Below are 21477 nucleotides of genomic sequence, written 5' to 3'. Positions count from 1 at the left end.
GTTGTGCGCAAAGTTTGGCATTCATGTTGATCTCATTGTTCTGCTGTTTTCAACCTGTACCATAACCCTGCTCACGGAGGGCAGAGCCCCCAGAACACAAGAGCATTTCCTCTGTCACAGCAAGGGCAAGGGATTTTCCATACCCAAATCTCACTGCCTCTATCTTGAAAAGAAAGCTTTCCCGTTATAAACTCTATGTAGCCTACAACAAAAGCAAAATTAATTGTTGGAAACAACGAATGTTTTCCCGAATAGAGACGGCTTGGTCCCTTCCCAGGCTCTATTCGGCTTCCATTGTGTCCCAGAAACTTCCTCCTCCGGGCCTCTAGGCCCACACCCAGCGCAGCACAGGGGACCCTGTGGTGGGAGGTGGAGGGAAGGGAGATTCACACAATCTACATTCGTTTAGTTTAGTTTTGTTTTGTTTTTTGAGACAGGATCTCGCTGTATAGTCCAGGCTGGCCTTGAACTCACTCTGTAGCCCAGGCTGGCCTCCAACTTGAGGCGAATCTCTTGCCTCAGCTGTCCAAGTGCTTAGGTACGGGCCACCACACCCAAAAAACAATCTACATTTTTAATGAGCAAGCACCCCAGATAATTCAAACACACTGAAGTTTAAAAACTACTCTCAGACTTGATTCACAAGGGGTAATTTAAATTAGAATAACCCTGTGTTCTCTCTCTCTCTGCAGCTTGGGTTTTTTCCTTTTCAGCAGCTACAGACTCCTCAGTCTCCAAAACACAGGTGCTCACCCACACCAGCAGCCCAGGTACAGAGGCCTCGCTCCTCAGCAGGACTGCGGAGAGCCGTGCTCTGGGGTGAGCTCTGGCCTCCCCGCGGGTCCTACGCACTTTGGGTGACAGGAGAGCCTCCACACTGCTCTTAGTGAGCGCTCCGTGCTGCTTCTGTTTCTGCTTTGTTTGCTTCTGTTCCTCGAGACACCGTCTCCCTGTGTATTCCAGGCTGGCCTTGGACTCCCTATGTAGCCCAAGATGTCCTTGTCGTTGAACTCACAGCGATCCTCCTGCCTCAGCCTCCCAAGTGCTCGGATTACAGGTGTGAGCCACCACACCAAGCCGCACACTGCTCTTTAAATTACCTCTCTCTCTTCCTCCTTCACCTCTCTCACCCTCAAAAAAGTTCAAGGGCGTAAGCTCAGTCTACCTAATGTCACAGCTCCCCTTTTCGGGTGTCTGGGATCTGTCCCAAGCTGAGCACATTCAAATTTAGATGAAAATTTATTTACATAATTTAATAGTTTAACCAGGTATGGTGGCGCACGCCTGTCATCCCAGCACTTGGGAGGCTGAGGCAGCAGGATCATCTTGAGTTCGAGGCTAACTTGGGCTACATAGCGAGAGCATGTCTCAAAGATTTTTTTTTTAAAATTAGATAGAGGTAACCTATTAAGTTATTTTACACTAAAATGAAAAATTGAATATATTTTTGGAGAGATAATATAACTTAATGGTCTCGGTATAATAACTTCATCGTAATTATTACCTTCAAACACTATGTCTGCTCTTTTTATCTTTGTTTGATGTGCCTCTTGCAAAACTTTCTAATTGCCGAACTCACAGCAATCTTCCTGCCTCAGCTTCCCATGGGTCGGGATTACAGGCCTATATCACCACGCCCAGCAAGCAGATTAACAGAAACTTTGCCAACCAGTAAGAAATGGGACAATATATTCAAAGTGCTGGCAGACGAATTTTTAAAAAATAAATTTTATTTTATTTTATCCTATTCCCCCCTCAACCGTGAAAGACAAAATTTTTAAACTGCCAACCAAGAATGCTCTACTCACTGCCGGACACGGTGGCCCATACCTGTATTCCCAGCACTCAGGAGGCTGAGGCAGGAGGAGTGCTGAGTTCAAGGCCAGTGTGAACTACCTATAATGAGACTCTGCCTCAAAAAACAAACACAAAAACAGAACAACATCCAAGTATGAGCCAGCAACAGACTCAGTTGAGATGTGAGGACATAGATAAGCTGAGAGCACAGGAATGAAAGAAGTTCCATCCAACAGTGTCCAAAAGAAAGCTGGGGTGGCTAAAGTTATGTGAGGAATGTGGGACTGCATAACTTTGTAATCTTAAAATTCCTAGCCCTAACTGCGATCACATGTGAGTTAATAGGTAACTGCTTGGTCGGTCAGGATCACTCCACTCCTCGTTTGCCCGTAACTGAATGTTCTGAGCACCACGGTCTATGAAACAATGGGTAAACGATCTGCTGACCATTAGTACGTGATGGCCGAGCACGTGACTGATGACCACCAGCTCGGATCAACTGACCACTTACCTTTGCCCCTTCCTGTGAGTTTTGAGTGTTAGCTCGCCCCACAGCCCCTTATAAAAACAGCCTGTGACTCTGAGCTGCTGCCTCTCTGAGCTTCTGGGCTCCGGGAGGGCCGTCCAGCCAGACTGATGATAAAGGTCTGTTTTCCAGCTTGTCCGGTGTGTTCCCTCCTGGGTGACTCGCTGCTCACCGAGCCCCTGGAGCAATCGCTGGGCTACAGGCCCAGCATCTTGGAGGCCTTCTCGGCTGTTCAAGCTCCTCGGAGAGGAAGTAAGGTCTTGGGTCTTACCAGGAAAGAGACCTGAAGTGAACTACTGTCAGAACAGACCTCGAAGGGCCCTGTAGAACCACGGAAGGGTCCATCCACCGACGAGACTAAACCATTCTACACGTGTGCCGCGGGTGCGTCCCGAATCAGAGCCACGCAGTCCATGAAACCACGCACAGCGGAAGGCAAAAGAGACAGCGACGCAGCCCCAACAGGAGACGTCAGGGAAGAAACCGAACTCGCTGGGCCTGGCGGTGCCGGCCGGTGAGCCCAGCGCACCAGAGGCTGCAGAAGCAGCCGGTGCGAGCCAAGCCAGGCCACTCAGCAACCCAGGCTCAACACACAAAATAGAAAAGGAGCGCGGGGATGTGGCTCAGCGGCCACAAGACGCCGAACAGCACCAGACCATGGACGCGACCCACGCTGCAGAGCGGGAGACCTGACGGACGTGCAGAAGGCTCAGCCCGCCGCTCACCGATGTGCTCCGGGACGCAGCGCCCTTGCACACCCGCGGAGACGGCTCCTCTGCAGAAGGGAAGAGAAACCGAACAGCACCAGACCATGGACGCGACCCACGCTGCAGAGCGGGAGACCTGACGGACGTGCGGAAGGCTCAGCCCCGCCGCTCACCGGTGTGCTCCGGGACGCAGCGCCCTTGCACACCCGCGGAGACGGCTCCTCTGCAGAAGGGAAGAGACCGGGAGCCGGAGCGCAGGGCTGAAAAAGAAGGCGGTGATGTGATCGCCGTGCACCGCGGACGTGGGCCGACAGCGAATGAAACATACCCGCCAAAGAGGGATCCACACAACTGGGTCACACGGTGTCTGCTCTGACTACAAGAGAATGAACGGAAGGCAAGTGAGAAATGTACAAATATGTGGAAATGAACACATTTCTGAACAACCAGCAGGGCAAAGAAGAAATGAAAAGAGAAATGTAAAAACATCTGAAGAGAAGACCACCGAAATGAGAGACTCGGGGTGCCAGAAGTTCTAAGATGCAGCAAAAGTTGCGCTTAAACTTACAAAGAAGAAAGATTTCAAATAAACAACCTACGTTTCTCGCTCCAGTACCTAACAAGAGGGGCTGGCCAGAGCGGCGCACACCTGTAATCCTAGCATTCTAAAGGCTGAGGCAGGAGATTCACCGCAAGTTTGAGGCCAGCCTAAACTATGTAGTGAAACCCAGGCTCAAAAGAAAACCCTGCTCAGGGGCCGGGGATTTAACTCAGTGGTTCCGCCACCTTGCAAGTGCAAGGACCCGAGTTTGATCCCCAGTACAACAACAAAACATACAAACATACAAAACCACCCTGCTCCACCAAAAAGTAACTGCAAAGAGAACAAGCCAAACCCCAAACTTCAGAAGGAAGGAAACAATAAAGATTAAAGATCAAAAGTAGAAAATCAAAACGACAGAAAAAAAGTGGATGAAATTGGCTGTTGGGTTTTCTGAAAGGTAATCAGAGGCTTTAACTATAGTCAGATAAAAGCTAGAAGACTCAAATTAATAAAACCAGAAAAAGAAATATGGCAATGGATACTGCAGGAAATAAAAAGAATGCTAAGAAACTAAAATGAATAATTATATGCCAACAAATGGGAAACCCATGACTGTAATTCATGGAAAAAATGACTCATGGACAAGACTGAGTCATGAAAAAATAGAAAGTCTAAACAGATTTGTAACAAGCGAGTGGACTGAAACAATAATCTAAAATCTCCCAACAAGCAGGCATGGTGGCATACGCATCTAACCCCAGCTCCTTGAGAGAGAGGCTGAGGCAGGAAGGTAGAAGAATCCTAAGAAACAAAAATGAATTATATGCCAACAAATGGGAAACCCATGACTGTAATTCACGGAAAAAATGACTCATGGACAAGACTGAGTCATGAAGAAATAGAAAGTCTAAACAGATCTATAACAAGCGAGTGGACTGAAACAATAATCTAAAATCTCCCAACCAGCAGGCATGGTGGCATACGCATCTAACCCCAGCTCCTTGAGAGAGAGGCTGAGGCAGGAAGGTTGCAAGCTCGAGTCCAGCCTGAGCAACTCAGCAAGCCCTTGTCCCCCAAAAAGAAGGGGGTGGGGTCTGGGGATTAGCTCAGCGCACAGAAAGGACAGAGACAAAAATTTTCAAAACAGAGAAAAGCCCAGGACCAGATGGCTTCACTGGCAAATGTTACCTAACATTTGAATTATTGTCAGTTCTTCTAAACTCTTCCAGAGCACGGAACACAAGAGCACTTCCAAATTTGTCTCAGGAGGCCAGCACTACCCTGATACGAAAGCCACACAGACAGCACAAACAGAGCCCTTTGGGTCAATATCTCCATGAAAACAGATGTCAGACTCCTCCATGAAAGGCTCTCAAACTGAATCCAACAGAACACCAGAAATACTGTACACGGCAACCGAGTGGGGTCTGTCGCTGGGATGCGAAGATGGCTCCACAGATGAAAACCAATTCATGCAACACACCCCATGAACGGGATGGAGGGTAAAAATCACACGCATGTCACTGCAGGCAGAACAAGAGTAAAAGCTCTCAACAATGGAGGATCAGAGAGAAATCACCTGAACACGTTAGGGTCCATATGTGCAACCCCTCGGCCAGCATCCTGCCCAGTGGTTACAAACAGAACCTGAACCTCCCGCTCAGGTCAGAAATGAGGCAAGAGGGCCAGGGATTTAGCTCAGTGGTGCCGTCGCCTGCCTTGCAAGCTGCTCAAGGTCCTGGGTTCGATCCCTGGTACCCACCCCCCCAAAAAGATAAAGAAATGAGGCGGGGATGTCCAGCCTCTCTACATCCGAAATGCATAGTGAGGCCAGCCTGCAGCACACACAGCAAAACCTTCTTAAAAAAAATTCCGTAAAGTTAAAAGGATACAAAATCAACATGAAAATCAGAAAGTTTCTATGCACTAATAATGAATTATCCAAAAAAAGAGTTCAGGAGAATAATCCCATTTATAATACTATCAAAAAGAACAAAATGCTGTGAGTACATTTACTAAGGAAGCAAAAGACTTGTCCACTGAAGCCCATAAAATATGGGGGAAAGAAAGAGAAGACACAGCCATGGAGAGTCATCTAGTGCTCCTGGGCTGGAAGACGCAATGTTGTTAAAATGTTCACCGTACTCAAAGCTTCCTACAGATTAATACGATCCCCGTCAATATTGTGAGGGTTGCTGGGCATGGTGGCGCACACCTATAATCCCAGCACTCGGGAGGCTGAGGCAGGAAGATTGCTGTGAGTTCGAGACCAGCCTGGGCTACATCGTGAGTTCCAGGTCAGTCTCAACTACATTGTGAGACCCTGTCTCAAAAAGCCAAAAAAAAAAAAATTTTTTTTTTAAGGGTTTTTTACAGAAACAGAAAAAAGTTCGAAAATTCACAGGGAACCACAAGAGGCCTCAAATAGCCAAAGCAATCTAACAAAAGAACAAAGCTGGAAGCTTCACACTTCTGGATTTCAAAATGCATTCCAAAGCTGCAACAGTTGAAACAGTAAGGTACAGCGTGGTACAGACAGACGCACAGACCAGTGAACCAGCAGAGCCGTGCAGAACTGGCCCCCGGCGAGGGTGGGCGGACACACAGGGAACGGGTGGGTCTAAGACAAGCCTGTCGGAAAACTGCAGTGTTCGCACACAGGAGAATGAACGGAAACCCGTGTCTCATTTTGTGTGATCACCACTCAAGTCGGAGTCACGGGTTAAAGGTTAAGACGCAAAGCTGTGAGGCACCCACAAGGAAAAGGGAAGGCTTCACAGCGTGGATCTGGAGCTGTGCTTCTACACAGCACAGCACAGCAAAGATGGGTGGAGTGGAAAGACGTCTGTGGGCGGGAGAAACTATCAGCAACTTAGTCTGGTAAAGGTTAACAGCTGCACAGACCAGGAACTCTTGCAATGCAACACCAGAAAACTAATAATCATAGTTTAAAACAGGCAAGCCGGGTGTGGTGGCACATGCTGGTAATCGCAGCACTCTGGGAGGCTGAGGCAGGAGGACTACAGGTTCAAGCAAAGGCTGGGCAAGTAATTTAGCAATGTAACAAGACCCTGTCTCAAAATAAAAATGAGGCAGGAGAGTGGCTCAGTGTGAAGGCCCTGCGTTCATTCCCTAGTTAACACCCAACCCCAACCTAAAAACTGTTCTGTGTTTTTGATACAGGGTCTCACTATGTAGCCCAGGCTGGCCTGTAACTGGTAGCAATCCTCCTGCCTCAGCCTCCCTGAGTACTGGGGTTACAGGTGTGCATGGACCACGATACCAGCTCCAAACACCTATTGACAGATGAACCAACAAAGTAACAGCAGTAAGACATGGGATATACATGTGCCATTCGGCCTCTAAAGGGGAGGAAACCTTGTAACCCTTAGCTAAGGCATTATACTAAGTGAAAAAAGCCAGAAACAGAAACACAAATACTGCAGGATTCTAGTCGTACTGTGTGTCTAAAAACAGTCAAAATGGTAAACATGAAATGCAGGATGGTGGTAGCCAGGGACTGGGTAGAATGGAAAATTCTGGTTTTAAGTAAGTTCTAGAGAACGACTGTGAGACCCTGTGGGTACAGATAACAATTCTGTGCTATGCTTTTGCTTTTGTTTTTGTTTCGAGACAAAATCTCACTATGTTGCCCAGGCTGGCCTTGGACTCGCAGAGATCCTCCTGCCTCAGCTTCCTAGGATTACAGGTATGCCCCACCATGCCCGACAACAATTCTGTGCTGTACGCTCAAGTTCTGACAGGGTCTATTGCATGTTGAGTGCTCTTATGAAGATACAACGGGAAAGCCAAGCGGACAGCCCCTGGCGTGGAAATGCGAGGCCTGCTGTCTGTCTCATTTTATCCGCAGGACAGCATCTCCCTCGCTTTCCCACAGCCTGGCTTCTCACCCACACCGTGTCCCTCTGTCTCCCAGGACAGAGCCCTGGTCCTGGCCCACACCCTTCCATGTCTCCTGCGCCTCACAATGGCCTCACCCAGGCGTCCAGGCCCAGCGCTCCCGAGACCATAGCCCTGCAGGGCGGGGAGGGGGCGCCCCCCCTGGCCACCAGAGCCCTAACCCCAGCTCACGCCTGCTTTCACCGGGATCCGGGTGACCTGGCAGGCGCTGGTAGTTACACCGTTACGCACTGGGGCACAGAGGCTGTTCCTCTGACTCAGAACTATTTCAAGCATCAGAAGCAGACAGCTCTCAGTGGCCCAGTCTGTTTTCATCAGTGTCATTTCCAATTCTCACCTGGATGAGAAAGCAAATCAGTTAAGGTAACTGAGTAAAACAGAGTGGTTACCTTCCCAGCCGGCGTCACACAGCAGAAGTGGTAAGTCCTGGGTTTGGAAAATTCTCAATCTCTTTGCTAAAGACCAGCCCGAAGGACAAGGAAGAGGCTGAGGACAGTGTAGCTCGTATTGCGGGGAAAGTAGAGTAGTTATCTTTTATAGTCAGGGCAGTTTTAGAGCTGGAATTGACAGAAGAAAGTGTTAGATCTAACCTTACTCTTTTTTGTTTGTTTTTGTGGGGTTTTTTTTGAGACAAGGTCTCGCTTTGTATCCCAGGCTGGCCTTGAAATCTCAATGATTCTCCTGCTTCAGCCTCCTGAGTGCTGGGATCACAGGAGTGCACCACCACTCTTTTCATTTTATGAGAAAACTCAGGCCTAAAAGTCAATCAACTTACTCAGAGTCAGACAGCTGTTGTTTCATAATTTGGAAAAAGATTTTTATTTTTTGGAAAAAAATTTTAAAAGAACATCAGTAAAATTTCATAGAGCTGGACATGTGGTACACGCCTGTGATCCCAGCACTCTGGAGGCTGAGGTAGGAGGATCGCCAAGAGTCCAAGGCCAGCCTGGGCTACATAGGGAAACTATCTCAAAACAAAAACAGATCATCGGTGTAAACAGATTTCCATAGGGCAGATACTATAATCAAATAGGAAACAAATAAAAATAAACAGAGAAAAAGATAAACCAGCTGCCGAAACAAAAGATATGGACATCTTATCTTTACTGAAACTCCAGACACCACGTGGTAAAATCGTCAGGACCTTGAAAGAACCAGCGCTGACGCTGAGAAGGAACAGCGGCTCCTCGGAGCACGGGCTGCGCCCCCTGGAGGTGACACTTACTCAGCTTGTGGATGTTGGGGAGCAGAAGGCCCCACGTGTCCAGGTACTCCGCTCGGAAGCCATCCATGGAGAACAAGATTACCGGGGGCCGATCGAACCTGCAAAAGGACACCGAACCTCACTCATGATTCTGATTTTCGGAAAATACTTTGTCGCACTGCTTAACAATTTTCTAATCAGAAAATGCTTAGGTCAAGGAATGCCCTTTGAAGTCTACCAGCTTTTCACTGCAATTATGAAATGGAATTTAGATACTAGTTTATGTGATGTCTTATGATCCTGAAGTTGTGTGTTTTGACTTCTCAGATGCTGGGATACTGTTACTTTTATTTATTTTATTCATTTTTTGGTACCTGGGATTGAACTTGGGTCCTTGCAGTTGCAAAGTAGGCAGCAGAACCACTGAGCTAAATCCCCGGCCCTTCAGTTGCTTTTTAAATCAATATTTAAGGTAAAATGATCAAAGGTAAAGTTTGGGTTATAGCCTGAGAATGTCTTTTTTAAATTTAGTATTAGCTACCTACTAAGTGGTGGCACAGACACTTCTACTCAGGAGGCCGAGGCAGGAGGATTGCCTTGAGCTCAAGGCCAGCCTGAACTACATATGAGATTAAAAACCAGTTTATGGATGTTGTATTATTCTAATAGTATTTCAATGTCTAAGTATATTGATATATAATACCTCAAAAGCATTTTACTTTTTTACATTGGTTCTTTAAAGGTAACTTTTGAAGGTACAGCCAGACTGTTTTTAAAATTCAGTGTTTTCACTTTTTGAGTTTCACCTGCAGTCTGCACGAGTGTGTGCTCACACGATGGGTACTTGATGGGTTTTTACTGACTGAACCTTGCCTTGTCCCCAGCACCAAGCACAACAGACCTCACCAGCCCTCTAGAAGCCCCCTGGGGCTCCCTGCAGTCACTCAACCCTGTCCAACCTCAACCAGAACAAACAGTGTCTGAGATTCTAACAGCCTCCATTTTGTCTGCGTTGTACTGATGTGGATATGTAAATTCTATGCAAATCAAACATGTGAATTGAACCGCAGAGGAGGTGGTGTCTTGTGCCGGCTCCCGGACTTGCCCGGCGGGGGTGCATCCTCCTGGTGATTCAGACCACATCTTTGGGCACCTAGAAACACTAGTGATGAGTAAGCCCCAGCTTGCTCTTTGTACTCCTGCCCAGACGTTTGGGGTTTTTTTTTTTTCCCAACTTGAGAGTATTACAGATAACAGCTAGGTACACAGCTGTCGGGAGCAGTTCTACATAATCTTTGGGGAAAAGCACCATTAGGGCCTAGTTTTCCTGTCTACAGGCCAGCTACAGGCAGGTGGAGACAGAAGTCCATCTTCGCCTCGGGTCACAGCTAAGACTCCAAGGGTCCTGAGTCCCTGCCACGCTCCAGGGCAGGACCACGCCAGCTGGAGATGTCCTGGGAGGAGCCCAGTCTTCATCTGCAGTTCCTCATTGTTCTAGGATTTCTGCCGCCTCCTGCATCTTCTGTTACAGTTGTCTCTCCCAGTGTACTGAACAGTGTGGCAAGCTCTGGGACCTCAGTCTTTGCCGAGGACAGCAGCACTGGTCAGGCCAAAAGCTCAGCTCCTTCTCAAAGTCTCATTTTTCCTATCTTTCCTGTATAATAAGTGAATTCACCTTTGCCGTCCTTGCCCCGCAGGAGACTAGGACATACTACAGAGGTTCTAGTAATGTCTCCTCTCCCTGTTCACTACGCACAGTTGCTTTGTTTTAAATTCCAAATATAGAACAGCAGATGAGCATGCCTAAGAAGTTATTCTCAACTCTGCCCAAGCAGTTGTATTATCTAAGCTTTGGACAAAAATGTATTTTTCTAAGAAATTTGATTAGAGCTGGGCTGTTAAAATTCTGATAAAACTGCAAATGTGATTTGAGAAAATTCTAAATGCTGATGCCAGCTTAGGATGTGCTGTTTTCCTGCGTGCTCAAGTAAAGCTAGAACAGGGCTGGGGATTTAGCTCAGTGGTTCCGGCGCCTGCCTCGAGTAAAGCTAGAAGTATGGGCGTCGCCCGCTAATTGTACATTGCACACAGAACTGTGAAGGAGAGGTCTGCCCAAGCTTCCCAGAATACATTTATTGTAGAGTAATTCGTTTCACAAATATCTGAGTCAGGCATTGTGCTGGGTGCTAAGAACAAATAAACAGAGGAGTCACAGTGCATTCTAGGAAAGGAGAGTGAACAGTACACAGACACACTTAAGGGCTACCTTTGAGCATAGAGTTCTATTCAAATGTGCAAAAGGAGGCCATCCAACAGTCTTTGTAGGTGACAGCAGGCTGCGCCAGAGGTGTGACTAAGTTCTACAGAGCAATGGATCCAGCATTTGGGAGGCTGAGGCAGGAGGATCTCTAAGTTTGAGGCCAGCCAGCCTGGGCTACAGAGTGAGATTCCATCTGTTATGACTTGTGTCTAGATGTCCCACCAAAGTCTCATGTGGTCATAGATGAGACTTTTCGGAGGTAGCTGAGTCTAGGAATTGTGTGTGAGTAGTACCTGCCCTAAAGTTAGGCAGCAGCAGCTGGTCTTCTGTCCTGTGGTGCCCCTCTGCCCATGACACCCTGCCTTGGAGGCAGGCTACTGTGGACTAAAACCTGTACAAACTGTGAGCCATAAACCTTTCCTTGTTTAACTTATGGGTGTTGGGTATTCTGTCTCAGCAACGAGAAAGGTAACCAAGACAGTCTCATAAATAAAGCCAAAAAAGAGCAAGGGAAATAAGGTGGAAGGAAAATGGGACTCATGTTTTAATCAGGGAAATACGCTATGCCAAAGCCCCCGTGATAACTGCAATAACGTTCCTGAGTCTCAGAAACAGTGGGCCAGGCTGTAAAAGCCAGACCCAGGAGAGCACAGAGATAATTCTGAAACAGAGACCAAAAGGGGTTGCTTTGCAAAGTAGAAGGTTGGGAGGAATGGGGGACCCTTGTGCGGTGGTGTGAATATTCTGTGTCCTGGAAATAGTGATGGGCTGCAGGCCTATGAGTTTCCACTTCTCAGTATGCTGTATATTTGAGATACAAGCATTGTGGTATGTATGGACTGTATCTCAGTCAAAATATAAAAAATCAGGACAGCATGAAATGCAATATGTAGGAAATTCATGACAAAATTAAAGAGGCCTGGAGTTATTACTTATTATAACTGGAGTGATAGTTATTACTTATTTTCAAAGTCAGCACAATTCTGATTTAAAATTTTATATTTAATATTTATAAATATACCATCATACGTCCTTGCAGCTCAAAGAGGTCAGCTACCTATGGATCTAATGCTACACATTTTTCTTAAGACAGTGTCTCACTGTATAGCCCAGGCTGGTCTCAAACTCCCAGCTATCCTCCTGCCTCAGCCTCCCGAGTGCTAGATTACAAGTATGAGCTACCACACTTTACATCTCTTTCTTAAAGGCCTCCCTGCCTCTACAAGTGCTCTCTCTGCCTGGTCCTTCAGAGCACATTTTGTACTCTGCTGCCATGGAGATCCTTGTAGATAAAACATCCTTAGTTAGGTCCTTTGTCCACGTTCCTAAAGATTAAGTCACCTTCTCTGAGGACAGGTTCTCACAGGAGTCATAGCTCCCTACTCACGGTGCTATCAATTTAATCTTCTGTGAGCAAGCCAGGTGGCTGGTGCTTTATACAAATCATGATGCAGTACTTATTTCTGGAGTTAAAATGCTATCTTGCTATCTTGTGTTTTCCTCTGATTGTCAGTAAAGTTGGACACTGACTGGGTCATGATACTTTTGCTGCCTATGATGAAAGTTGAATAAAGGTACTCAGGGTGCCAAAAACTGTCATCTCATAACTCATATCCTGTGTCATTGTCAAAAAACAAACAAAGTAAAATAACCACATGTAAACCAGGTACTGATAAAACCCTCAGGTAATCTATCAGAAAGGGAGGGAGGACCAGGACCAAGTAACCCTTGAGGTGTCCCCTGCCGGGAGGGGCAGAGCTACTGGTGCACATCTGGCGGCCATAAGGGCCCAGGCGCATTTCTCTGCTGTGATGAACAGTGAAATAGCAAAACAGCCAGGAGTGACAACACCCACCCGAGGCAGAGGATCTGGATTTTTAGGCCAGCCTGAGTTACACAGCAAGTTCGAGGCTAGACAAGTTACAGAAGGGTATCCCGTCTAAAAACTACAAACAAGCGAAAGCTCTCCAGCAAGAGGATCGCATGTAATATAACGTCTCCAGAAACTGTTCCCAGCGAGTACTGCTTACCCTGGGCAGGATCGTGGCACGTGGGGCACACAGGGCGTGAGGGTACGGGTAAGGCGTGACGCCCGCGGTCACAGGGACTGAGGAGCACGCCCAGTGTGCCACACCCCACACCTCAGCCCTCTGTTCCCAGCGTCCAGTCTGGACTTGGCTGGTTCCAAGGCTGCTGTCACATTTAGCTCTAGCCGCTTCCTACAGCTGCCTGTGACTGTGGGCAGGACCCTCTAGGTGACAGCTACGGGGCTGACGGCAGACTCGCTGGGGAGCAGGGGCCTGGCCGGAAGAGGCGGGGCCACAGGATTTGACCCGGAAGTGCATGTCTCCCAAAGAGTCGGCTCCCTGTCCGCCCCGCCCTGAGCAGCTTTTCTTCCGCCAGGGCCCAGTGCTGTGCTGCCCTGCCTAGGAGCCGCCTGGCTACCGACTGAAAGGTGAGCCAGCGTGAACCTCTCCCTCCTTAGGCTGTAGCTGTTGGATATTTTGTCCCAGAGCCATCCTGCCGTCTTGCTGTCACCCATGTGGATTCGCTGAGCCCTTTACGCAAACCTCGTGAACACCTCGTGTCTCCCCCCACTCCCCCGCAGGAGGGAAGTCCTGGGGCCCCGCCCCCCTTCTCTGGTCACCAGCAGTGTCACAGGCTCCGACTGTCACTCGAGGAGCGCCAGAGCGGACACGCTCAGACCTCACTGCCTGGGCTGCTTCCGGCCTCAGCAGGCAGACTGTGAGCTAGGGCGAGGGTGTGTGCTCCGCCTTCCTTAGATGGCTTTCATTAGCAGGGCCCAGCCACAGTGCGGCCATGGGCAGCATACGGCGTAGCATGCAAGATGGCTGTTGTGTAAAGATTATATGGGATCATGATAAGAACCATACAGGCGTAGCTATTATTCTTATTTGGGGGCTGGGAATTGAACCCAGGGCCTTGTCCATGCTATAGCTACACCCTACCATTGAGTTGCAACCAAGTCCACCCGGAATTATCTCTGCACCACTATCAGAGATGAGTGGAGGGCATCTTGGCTGTGACCCTGAGAAAAGGCCATCTGAGGCTGTGGCGTTTGGCTCTGGGCACATCTTACTAGGTTTAGATGTCGGGTTCCCTCTGACGAAACAAATGAGGGCCAGGGATTTAGCTCAGTGGTTCCACCACCTGCCTTGCAAGTGCAAGGTCCCAAGTTCGATCCCCAGTACCAACAAAACAAAACAAAACATAACAAAACAAGCGACTGAAGAAAAATCCCACTAGGAAAAACATGTTCAATATCCTGCTCTATATCATGCACAAGGGCTAAAATTAGTCAGTACACTAGAAGAAACTTCAAGGAATGACCAGTGAAAAGCCAGGACTTGAGCTCACAGTCTTTCACTCTAAATCTGGAGTGGGCAGCTGGATCTGTAAAAAACAGAAACACTGCCGGGCATGCACCAAGGCTGAGGCAGGAGGATCACCACAAGTTCGAGGCCAGACTGGGCACTATAGTGAAACCTTGTCTCACAAAAACCAAAACCAAAGCAAACAAAAGTGTGCTCACTTTGAATCCACAAGGATTCCAATCCTGTGCTAACGACTTGTGTGGAAGTCTCAGAGCGTGGCAGGGATCCCCACCCTTACCCCCACCGTAGCCCGGCGAGCGGCTGTGGAAATGGCACACGACCGCTGTGCTCACCCCTTGGGACACTGCGGCTGCTGGGCGGTGGTGCAGGCTTCTCTCACCCAGGGGGTCGCTCCTGTAAGCAGAGATCACAGCTTTAGACCGGAGCCCCCAGAAGAGAGCAGGGTTCAGCCCGTGAGCTCTTCCTGGACAGTGACAGATGCTTCCAGGACGCGGTACACGATGGCAAGAGCAGGGCCGCTAATGACTGACAGACACCAGAGTACCAGGAAGCCAAGGAAAACTTCTGGTCGGTAACTTTTTCCCCCTTAAAGACAGTGTTTTACCAAGTGCTAAAATGCATGGATTTAATAAATATAAATAACCTGTAATGCCAGGGCCCAGAAGGCTGACCCAGAAGGATTGCAAAATTCTATCTCAGTCTGGCCAACTCAGCCACTTAGCAAGATCCTGTCTCCAAATAAAAAATTTAAACTGAGCATGGTGGCACAGACCTGTAATCACAGCACTCAAGAGGCTGAGGCAGGAGGATCGCTGTGAGATCAAGGCCAGCCTGGGCTACATAGCAAGACCTGCCTCAAAAAAAAAATAAAAATAAAAAACAGGGTTGGGGAGCCCTGGTCTCCATCCCTATTACTGCAAAACAAATACACAAACAAAGATAGATTTACAATCTGGGTAAGAAAGGAAAGCATGGAGAGTAGTGACATCAAATGGGGAAATTTTAGCAAATGCTTAAAATCTTAACACAAAAATTGCTCCGTGTTTCTCTTTCTAGAACAGTCTAGCTAAATAATGGAGAAATGACAAGATGACTGTCACCATTTACTGTACAGCCTTAAAGGATTAGGAGTGATTACCAGTGGCTAATAACCCCAAAAGCGCAAGCCGAAAAGGTGGGACAGAGTTACATCCTGCTACAGAGGATACTTGCAAAACATAAGTGAATAAATAACATCAGAATCTCAGTCTTCAGGCCTGCCTACTACTTTTTAGGAAATATATGGAACGAAACAGTACTAAATCATCCAGGATGCAATTAGCAAAACCTAGCCTGGAAAACTCTATAGGATGGATGACCCCATTTCTCCAGTAAGAAATTACAAAGAGGGAAACAGAGAAAAGGAGCATACATATTTAGAAGACAAACTATTTTAGCTATTTGCAGTAAGTCCCATCTATTTGGATCCTATTTCAGTTTTGTTTGTTTGACTCAGGGTCTTGCTGTGTAGCCTAGGCCTGCCTAGAACTCGCAGTGATCCTCCTGCTTCAGCCTCCCAAGTGCTGGGATAACAGGTGTGTGCTACCATGCTTGGCTTTTTTTTTTTTTTTCTTTCTTTCTTTGAGACAGGGCCTCACTACGTAGTCCAGGCTGTCCTCAAACTCCTGCTGATGCTCCTGCCTCAGCCTGGCAGTCTTCTAATTAGTATTGTATGGCATAAGGAGAAAATTTTGAAAACTGATTATTTGGTGACAGAAAATAATATTTTTAGATATATGAGTGGCATTATAATTTTTAAAATCCTTGGCGAGGTGTGGTGGTGCATGCCTGTAATCCCAGCACTTGGGAGGCTGAGGCAGGAGGATCGCTGTGAGTTCGAGACCAGCCTGGGCTACATAGTGAGTTCCAGATCAGTCTCAACTACATAGTGAGACCCTGTCTCAAAAAACAAAAGCAAAACAAAATTTTTTAAATCCTTATCTTTTAAATATACATAATGAGAATATTTACAGATGAATGATAATTCCAAGATTTGCTTCAAAATAATCTAAAATTTTGATAGATGAAAGGAAATGATAACTACATTTTGCTAAGAAAGGAAAAGTCTAAAACTTGATGTAGACAAAAGGACATAGGGAGGGTTGTTCCCTAAACTTCATGCTAATGTCAAGCTGGGTATTAGCTTTAAAATACATCTATGTATTATTAGTTACCTAAAGGTTATGTACCTTTATCTCGGTTACTCCTTTGGGGATACTGGGAATTATAAACCCAAGGTTTGCTGAGCTGTATTCTCAGCCCCTTTTATCATTTTATGCCCACAAACTAGCAAGCCTCCTGCATCAGCTTCCCAAGTAACTGGGATCACAGGTGTGCGCCTGCCACCCCCAACCCAAGCCATACAGGTTACTGTCACTCAGATCTCACTCAGAATAGCAGCCAACCAGTTAAAAATAAAGTGGTTCTTGTCTAATAGCAAGAAGTGGACTTGTAGAAATGCAGATAATTTATGTCTTGCTGAAATTTGCAATTCTAGAGAGAGAAACACCTGTGAAGCAAGAATTTTTTGTTAAGATTTTAAGCATTTGGGCTGGGCATTTAGCTCAGTGGTTCTGCCACCTGCCTCGTAAGCACAAGGACCCGAGTTTGATCCCCGGTACCCCCATAAACAGATTTTAAGCATTTGCTAAAATTTCCCCATTTGATGTTACTACTCTCCATGCTTTCCTTTCTTACCCAGATTGTAAATCTATTTTTGTTTGTGTGTTTGTTTTGCAGTAATGGGGATGGAAACCAGGGCTCCGCTACCCTGTTTAATTTTTTTTTTTTTTTTTTTTGAGGCAGGGTCTTGCTATGTAGCCCAGGCTGGCCTTGATCTCACAACAGTCCTCCTGCCTCAGCCTCCCAGAGTGCTGAGCTTACAGGTTTACACACCATGGCTGGCTGGGAAATTCTACTCTCAGCACGACAGAATTGGCCATGAATTGCTAAGTGCTCAATAAGTGATGAACAGATATATGGGGGAAAATGTCATACATTTTCTCTCTGTATATAGTAAAAATCTATCATAAAATTTAAAAAATTTTAAATTTAGCAAAATATAAAATGTTTTTGCACAAATGTGGTTTAAATTCCCTAATAATTACTCTGAAGATGCAAGTAATAAAAATCATTTAACATTTTTAGCCGGGTGTGGTGGCACACGCCTGTAATCCCAGCACTTGGGAGGCTGAGGCAGGAGGATCGCTGTTAGTTGAGAACAGCCTGGGATACATAGTGAGTTCTAGGTCAGTCTCAACTACATAGTGAGACCCTGTCTCAACCCCCCACTTCAAAAAAAAAAACCAAAAATCATTCAACATTTTTAAATTTGAAGACTATAATTTTTTAAGTGAGAACATTTTCCTTTATGTTTGAAATAAACTGAACTGATTAAAATAACTCCGTTGTACTAATGAGTGGTAATGCAAAACTTCACTACTTATAAAAATTACTTTTTTCTGTTAAATGCAATCAATGTTGTGCAATAAATTCAGTGGAAAACTTATAAAATGATCTTAATGACAAAGTGTGTCTTGCTACAAAAAGTCAAAAGTTACAAAATTGGAACAGAAGAATGTAGGCTATAGAAGTCAAGTAGTATGATCAGTGAAATTAGAAGAATAAAAACCTATGTTTACTTTTGGAAACTGACAGGCACACTATTTTAATGGCACAATATTCAATATTTTTAAGAGATTATAATTAATAATGTTCCTACTATAACATTTTCCTCATTTCAAAAGTTAGAATTATTAAGAGTTTACGTTTATTTATCTGAGTGTGGTGTTTGAAAAAGCCATCAATAGTTTGAAGAAATTGTGCGTTTTTTTGTGTATTCCATCAGAGGTTTAGGGATCAGTGATTTTAAAGAAGAATTTCAGCCGGCATTTAGGAGGCTGAGGCAGGAGGACTGCCAATAGTTTGAGGCCAGCTTGAACCATTTGGAGACCCTGTCTCCAAACAACAAAATTTTTTTAAAAAGACTATGAAGAGCATCTGGACCCAGGGGCTGGAGGACTTGAACTCTCTTCCTGAGTCTGCTCAGTCCCCTAAGGCTCCTTGGCCCTGGACCCAGGTAGGGCACTTGATCTGTGCATGAGCAGGTCCTGAGCCATCCCTCAGGATTCTGACACAGGTCTCAGACCACAGGTCCATCTGGCGTGGTCACCGGACTCAAAGGGCAAAGGTGGGCCTGGCTACCCTCCTGCCGGCCCACGTGGCTGGCTCCTGCACTTACACACCCTCGGCCTTACCCGGCCGCGCCCGGGAGCCACCCCGGAGACCCTGGGAAGCCACCCTGGGGGCCCTGGTGCACGCGCGGCTCTCACCTTGGCATGTGCTCCGGTAGTCAGCACAGCAGTCCCCGCGCTGCGTGCAGTCGTCTGCGCATGAGCACAGGCTGCGTTCCAGGCGCCTCTCACCGCAGCGGAACAGGTTGCAGGTCCATATTCGAGCTGTAAAAGCGCTCGGTCAGTTCAGAGCTTTTGATGCATTTTCAGTGTGCAATACACAAAGCACAAATGCCATGCACTTCTCCCTGTATTCCTGTAAGACGGTGACATTCTCTGCATTGATAAATGAAGGCGTATATGAAACAAGCTCCTGAGCACGGATGGCAGGGAAACGCCGGCCAAAGCTGCGCATCCGGTCCAGCCAGCTGTCTGCGGGTTCAGCGAGGCTGTGATCAGGGCCCTTTTCCCGCTGCAGGGTGGTCATGGCAGCTTTGCCCAGCCTGAAGCAAAAACAGCGAGCCTCAAACCTGCCTCTGGGCTCCCTCAGGGATTAAATAAACTCCACTGCTAAAAATGGCAAGAAAAGTGGAATGTGGTGGTGCGCGGCTGTGATCCCATTCCCAGGAGGCTGAGGCGGGAGGGTTGCCACAAGTTCCCAGCCAACCTGAGCTACAGAGGGAGACCCTGTCTCAGAAATTAAATGTCAAATAGTCCAGGAGGCTGGAGTAAGTTTGCTTCCTGCTGTCAGCTGCTGGGCACGAGACAGTGATTGATTAAAGTCCACCTCAGCCCGGTGTATAGCCAAACCCACTGGACAGCTGAGCGCCGGTTTTCCTCATGCAGAGTTCTGCCTTCCCCCAAGATTCGAGGAGACAAAGTAGATCAAATGCAGATGGATGTCTCTAGCGGGACATGGCCTCTGGCCCTTTCGGGAAACATCTAGACTCTGCTGTTCCATCTCCACGAGCCCCAACCACTGGCACCCGGCCCTGGACCCCTGGGTGTTAAATACCGGAAATGGCCAGGCTTCCCCAGAGGATGGCGGGCCGGGCGGCTCTGCACTGTGGAGACCAGGGCCTGGAGGGAGTTCGGAGCTGTGCTCCTGAGGCAGGGGACAGAAAGCAGGGGGCGCTCCCGGCCCGGCTCTCAGCACAAAGCTGTCTTCCCGCCCCTGGAGACTGCAGAACATCAGAACATCCTGCTCTGCCTGCTTCCTCCTCGGAGTGGGACCCACCCGTACCTATTTCCTTAACATCCTGACGGCCTAAAAATACACTCTGGGGCCAGTGAAATCCCTATTCTTAATGCTCTTCAGGATCCTCCACACTGGCCTCTGCCCAGTGCCAGGAATCTGACCACCCCATCCTGACCGGAGACCCCTCTGAACTCCCCTCCCAGCACAGCCCCACCTGGGGGCTCACCAGAGCAGCCTCCTTGGGCACCCAGCACCACTTGCCCTCTCAAGCCCCTCTCCCTGAACTGCCCCTGCCCACGACCCTACAGAGGACCCATGGCCAGTCCGAGAGCAGCTGGTCTGGTCTCTAGTGCCAGAGCAGCCCCTCAGTTTGTTCTGCAGTAAACCTGGCCTGTGGAGCTCCTACCTGTTTCTTCTTCCTAACAGCCTCCGCGCGCTGGTTGTACTAGTTAACCCTCCCAACAACGGTCCTGTCATCAGCATTGCAGATTTTTGCTCTGTTTTGTAGCCCAGGCTGGCCTTGAACTCAGTGATCTTCCTGACTCAGCCTCCCTCATGCTGGGATCACAGGTGTGCAGCACTAAACCTGGTGCAGCATGACAGATTTAAGCCCCTCTGGTGGGCTGTGGCAACTGGGCCGGTTCTGTCTGCTCTTCATGAGTTCTCCAGCTCCTGAGAAGCGCAGTGGAGACTTAGCGACTGGGGAGCAGCCAGCACCTTATCACCCTGGCCACTCCCCAAAGTCTAGGCATGAGGAGAAGCCAGGCTGGAGCTCCCCATCCTGCGGTCCCGGGCCCAGCCCGCTCCTTGAAGGTGGACATTACTTGCCGCACTCGCCCGCTTCACTCCCTGAATGTTCCTACCCTCAAAACCTGAAGCAGGGGGGCTGCTGGGAGCCGGACACCCGGGAGAGTTCTCTGCGGCAGCTCCTTGCCCTGTGGAGTGCGCGTTCCTTCTCCTACATCCTGCCTTTCGGTCAGCACCCCCCACTAATGCTCAGTCCATTGTTCAGGACACGAAGAGCATGGGCATCCGGGGAAAACAGTCCAGCTGCCTGGTGACACTGCCACCATCTGAAGAGCACTAGATTATTACCGGCAACCTGGGACCCGGGACCAGGAGAGGCAGGAAACAGCTTTTCCCAGCCAGCACCAAGACCTTGGGCTTCTGGCCTTCAAAACTGTGAGACATTTGTTTTGGATGACTTTGTTTTTGTTTGGTTTTTTGAAATGGTCTCACTGGGTAGTTCAGGCTGGTGATCCTCCTGCCTCAGCCTCCTCCGTGCTGGGATTACAAGTATCGCCACCGCCTGGCTGGTTGTCTATGTTGTGAGCTGCCCGCTTTGTTATGGTGGCCCCGGGGAACGACAAGCACACGGGACAGCACAGCCGCACGCTGAGCCCTACTTGGTTCCACGCAGCTCTTGTCAAAGTCCCAGCAGCAGTCGCGCCGGCTTTCGCAGCCCGCGTCGCAGCGGCAGCCCTCTGGGATTACAAGTATCGCCACCGCCTGGCTGGTTGTCTATGTTGTGAGCTGCCCGCTTTGTTATGGTGGCCCCGGGGAACGACAAGCACACGGGACAGCACAGCCGCACGCTGAGCCCTACTTGGTTCCACGCAGCTCTTGTCAAAGTCCCAGCAGCAGTCGCGCCGGCTTTCGCAGCCCGCGTCGCAGCGGCAGCCCTCAGCCCTGC

The 21477-nt window shown here is 48.2% G+C and overlaps 1 protein-coding gene across 2 annotated transcripts in view; it reads right to left on the bottom strand.

Annotated features, from left to right (window-relative positions):
- Nucleotides 1–21477, bottom strand: part of Enpp3 (ectonucleotide pyrophosphatase/phosphodiesterase 3) — a 74769-nt gene that overhangs the window by 49477 nt on the left and 3815 nt on the right. The window contains exons 4-7 of one of the 2 annotated variants that reach the window (XM_010639120.3): nucleotides 21391–21466; nucleotides 18686–18811; nucleotides 14648–14708; nucleotides 8721–8818 (exon numbers count right to left, since the gene is read on the bottom strand). In XM_010639120.3, the coding sequence (XP_010637422.1) occupies nucleotides 8721–8818; nucleotides 14648–14708; nucleotides 18686–18811; nucleotides 21391–21466 (361 nt within the window). Of the gene's footprint in view, nucleotides 1–8720; nucleotides 8819–12989; nucleotides 13241–14647; nucleotides 14709–18685; nucleotides 18812–21390; nucleotides 21467–21477 lie in introns of those variants that run through there. The other variant, XM_010639119.1, reaches the window with a different exon arrangement.

This window comes from Fukomys damarensis, unplaced genomic scaffold (genome assembly GCF_012274545.1).
Source record: "Fukomys damarensis isolate Sample0158 unplaced genomic scaffold, DMR_v1.0_HiC HiC_scaffold_14, whole genome shotgun sequence".
Taxonomy (NCBI): Eukaryota; Metazoa; Chordata; class Mammalia; order Rodentia; family Bathyergidae; genus Fukomys; species Fukomys damarensis.
Note: the sequence above shows the minus strand (reverse complement) of the source record. Positions and strands in the feature narration are given on the sequence as shown.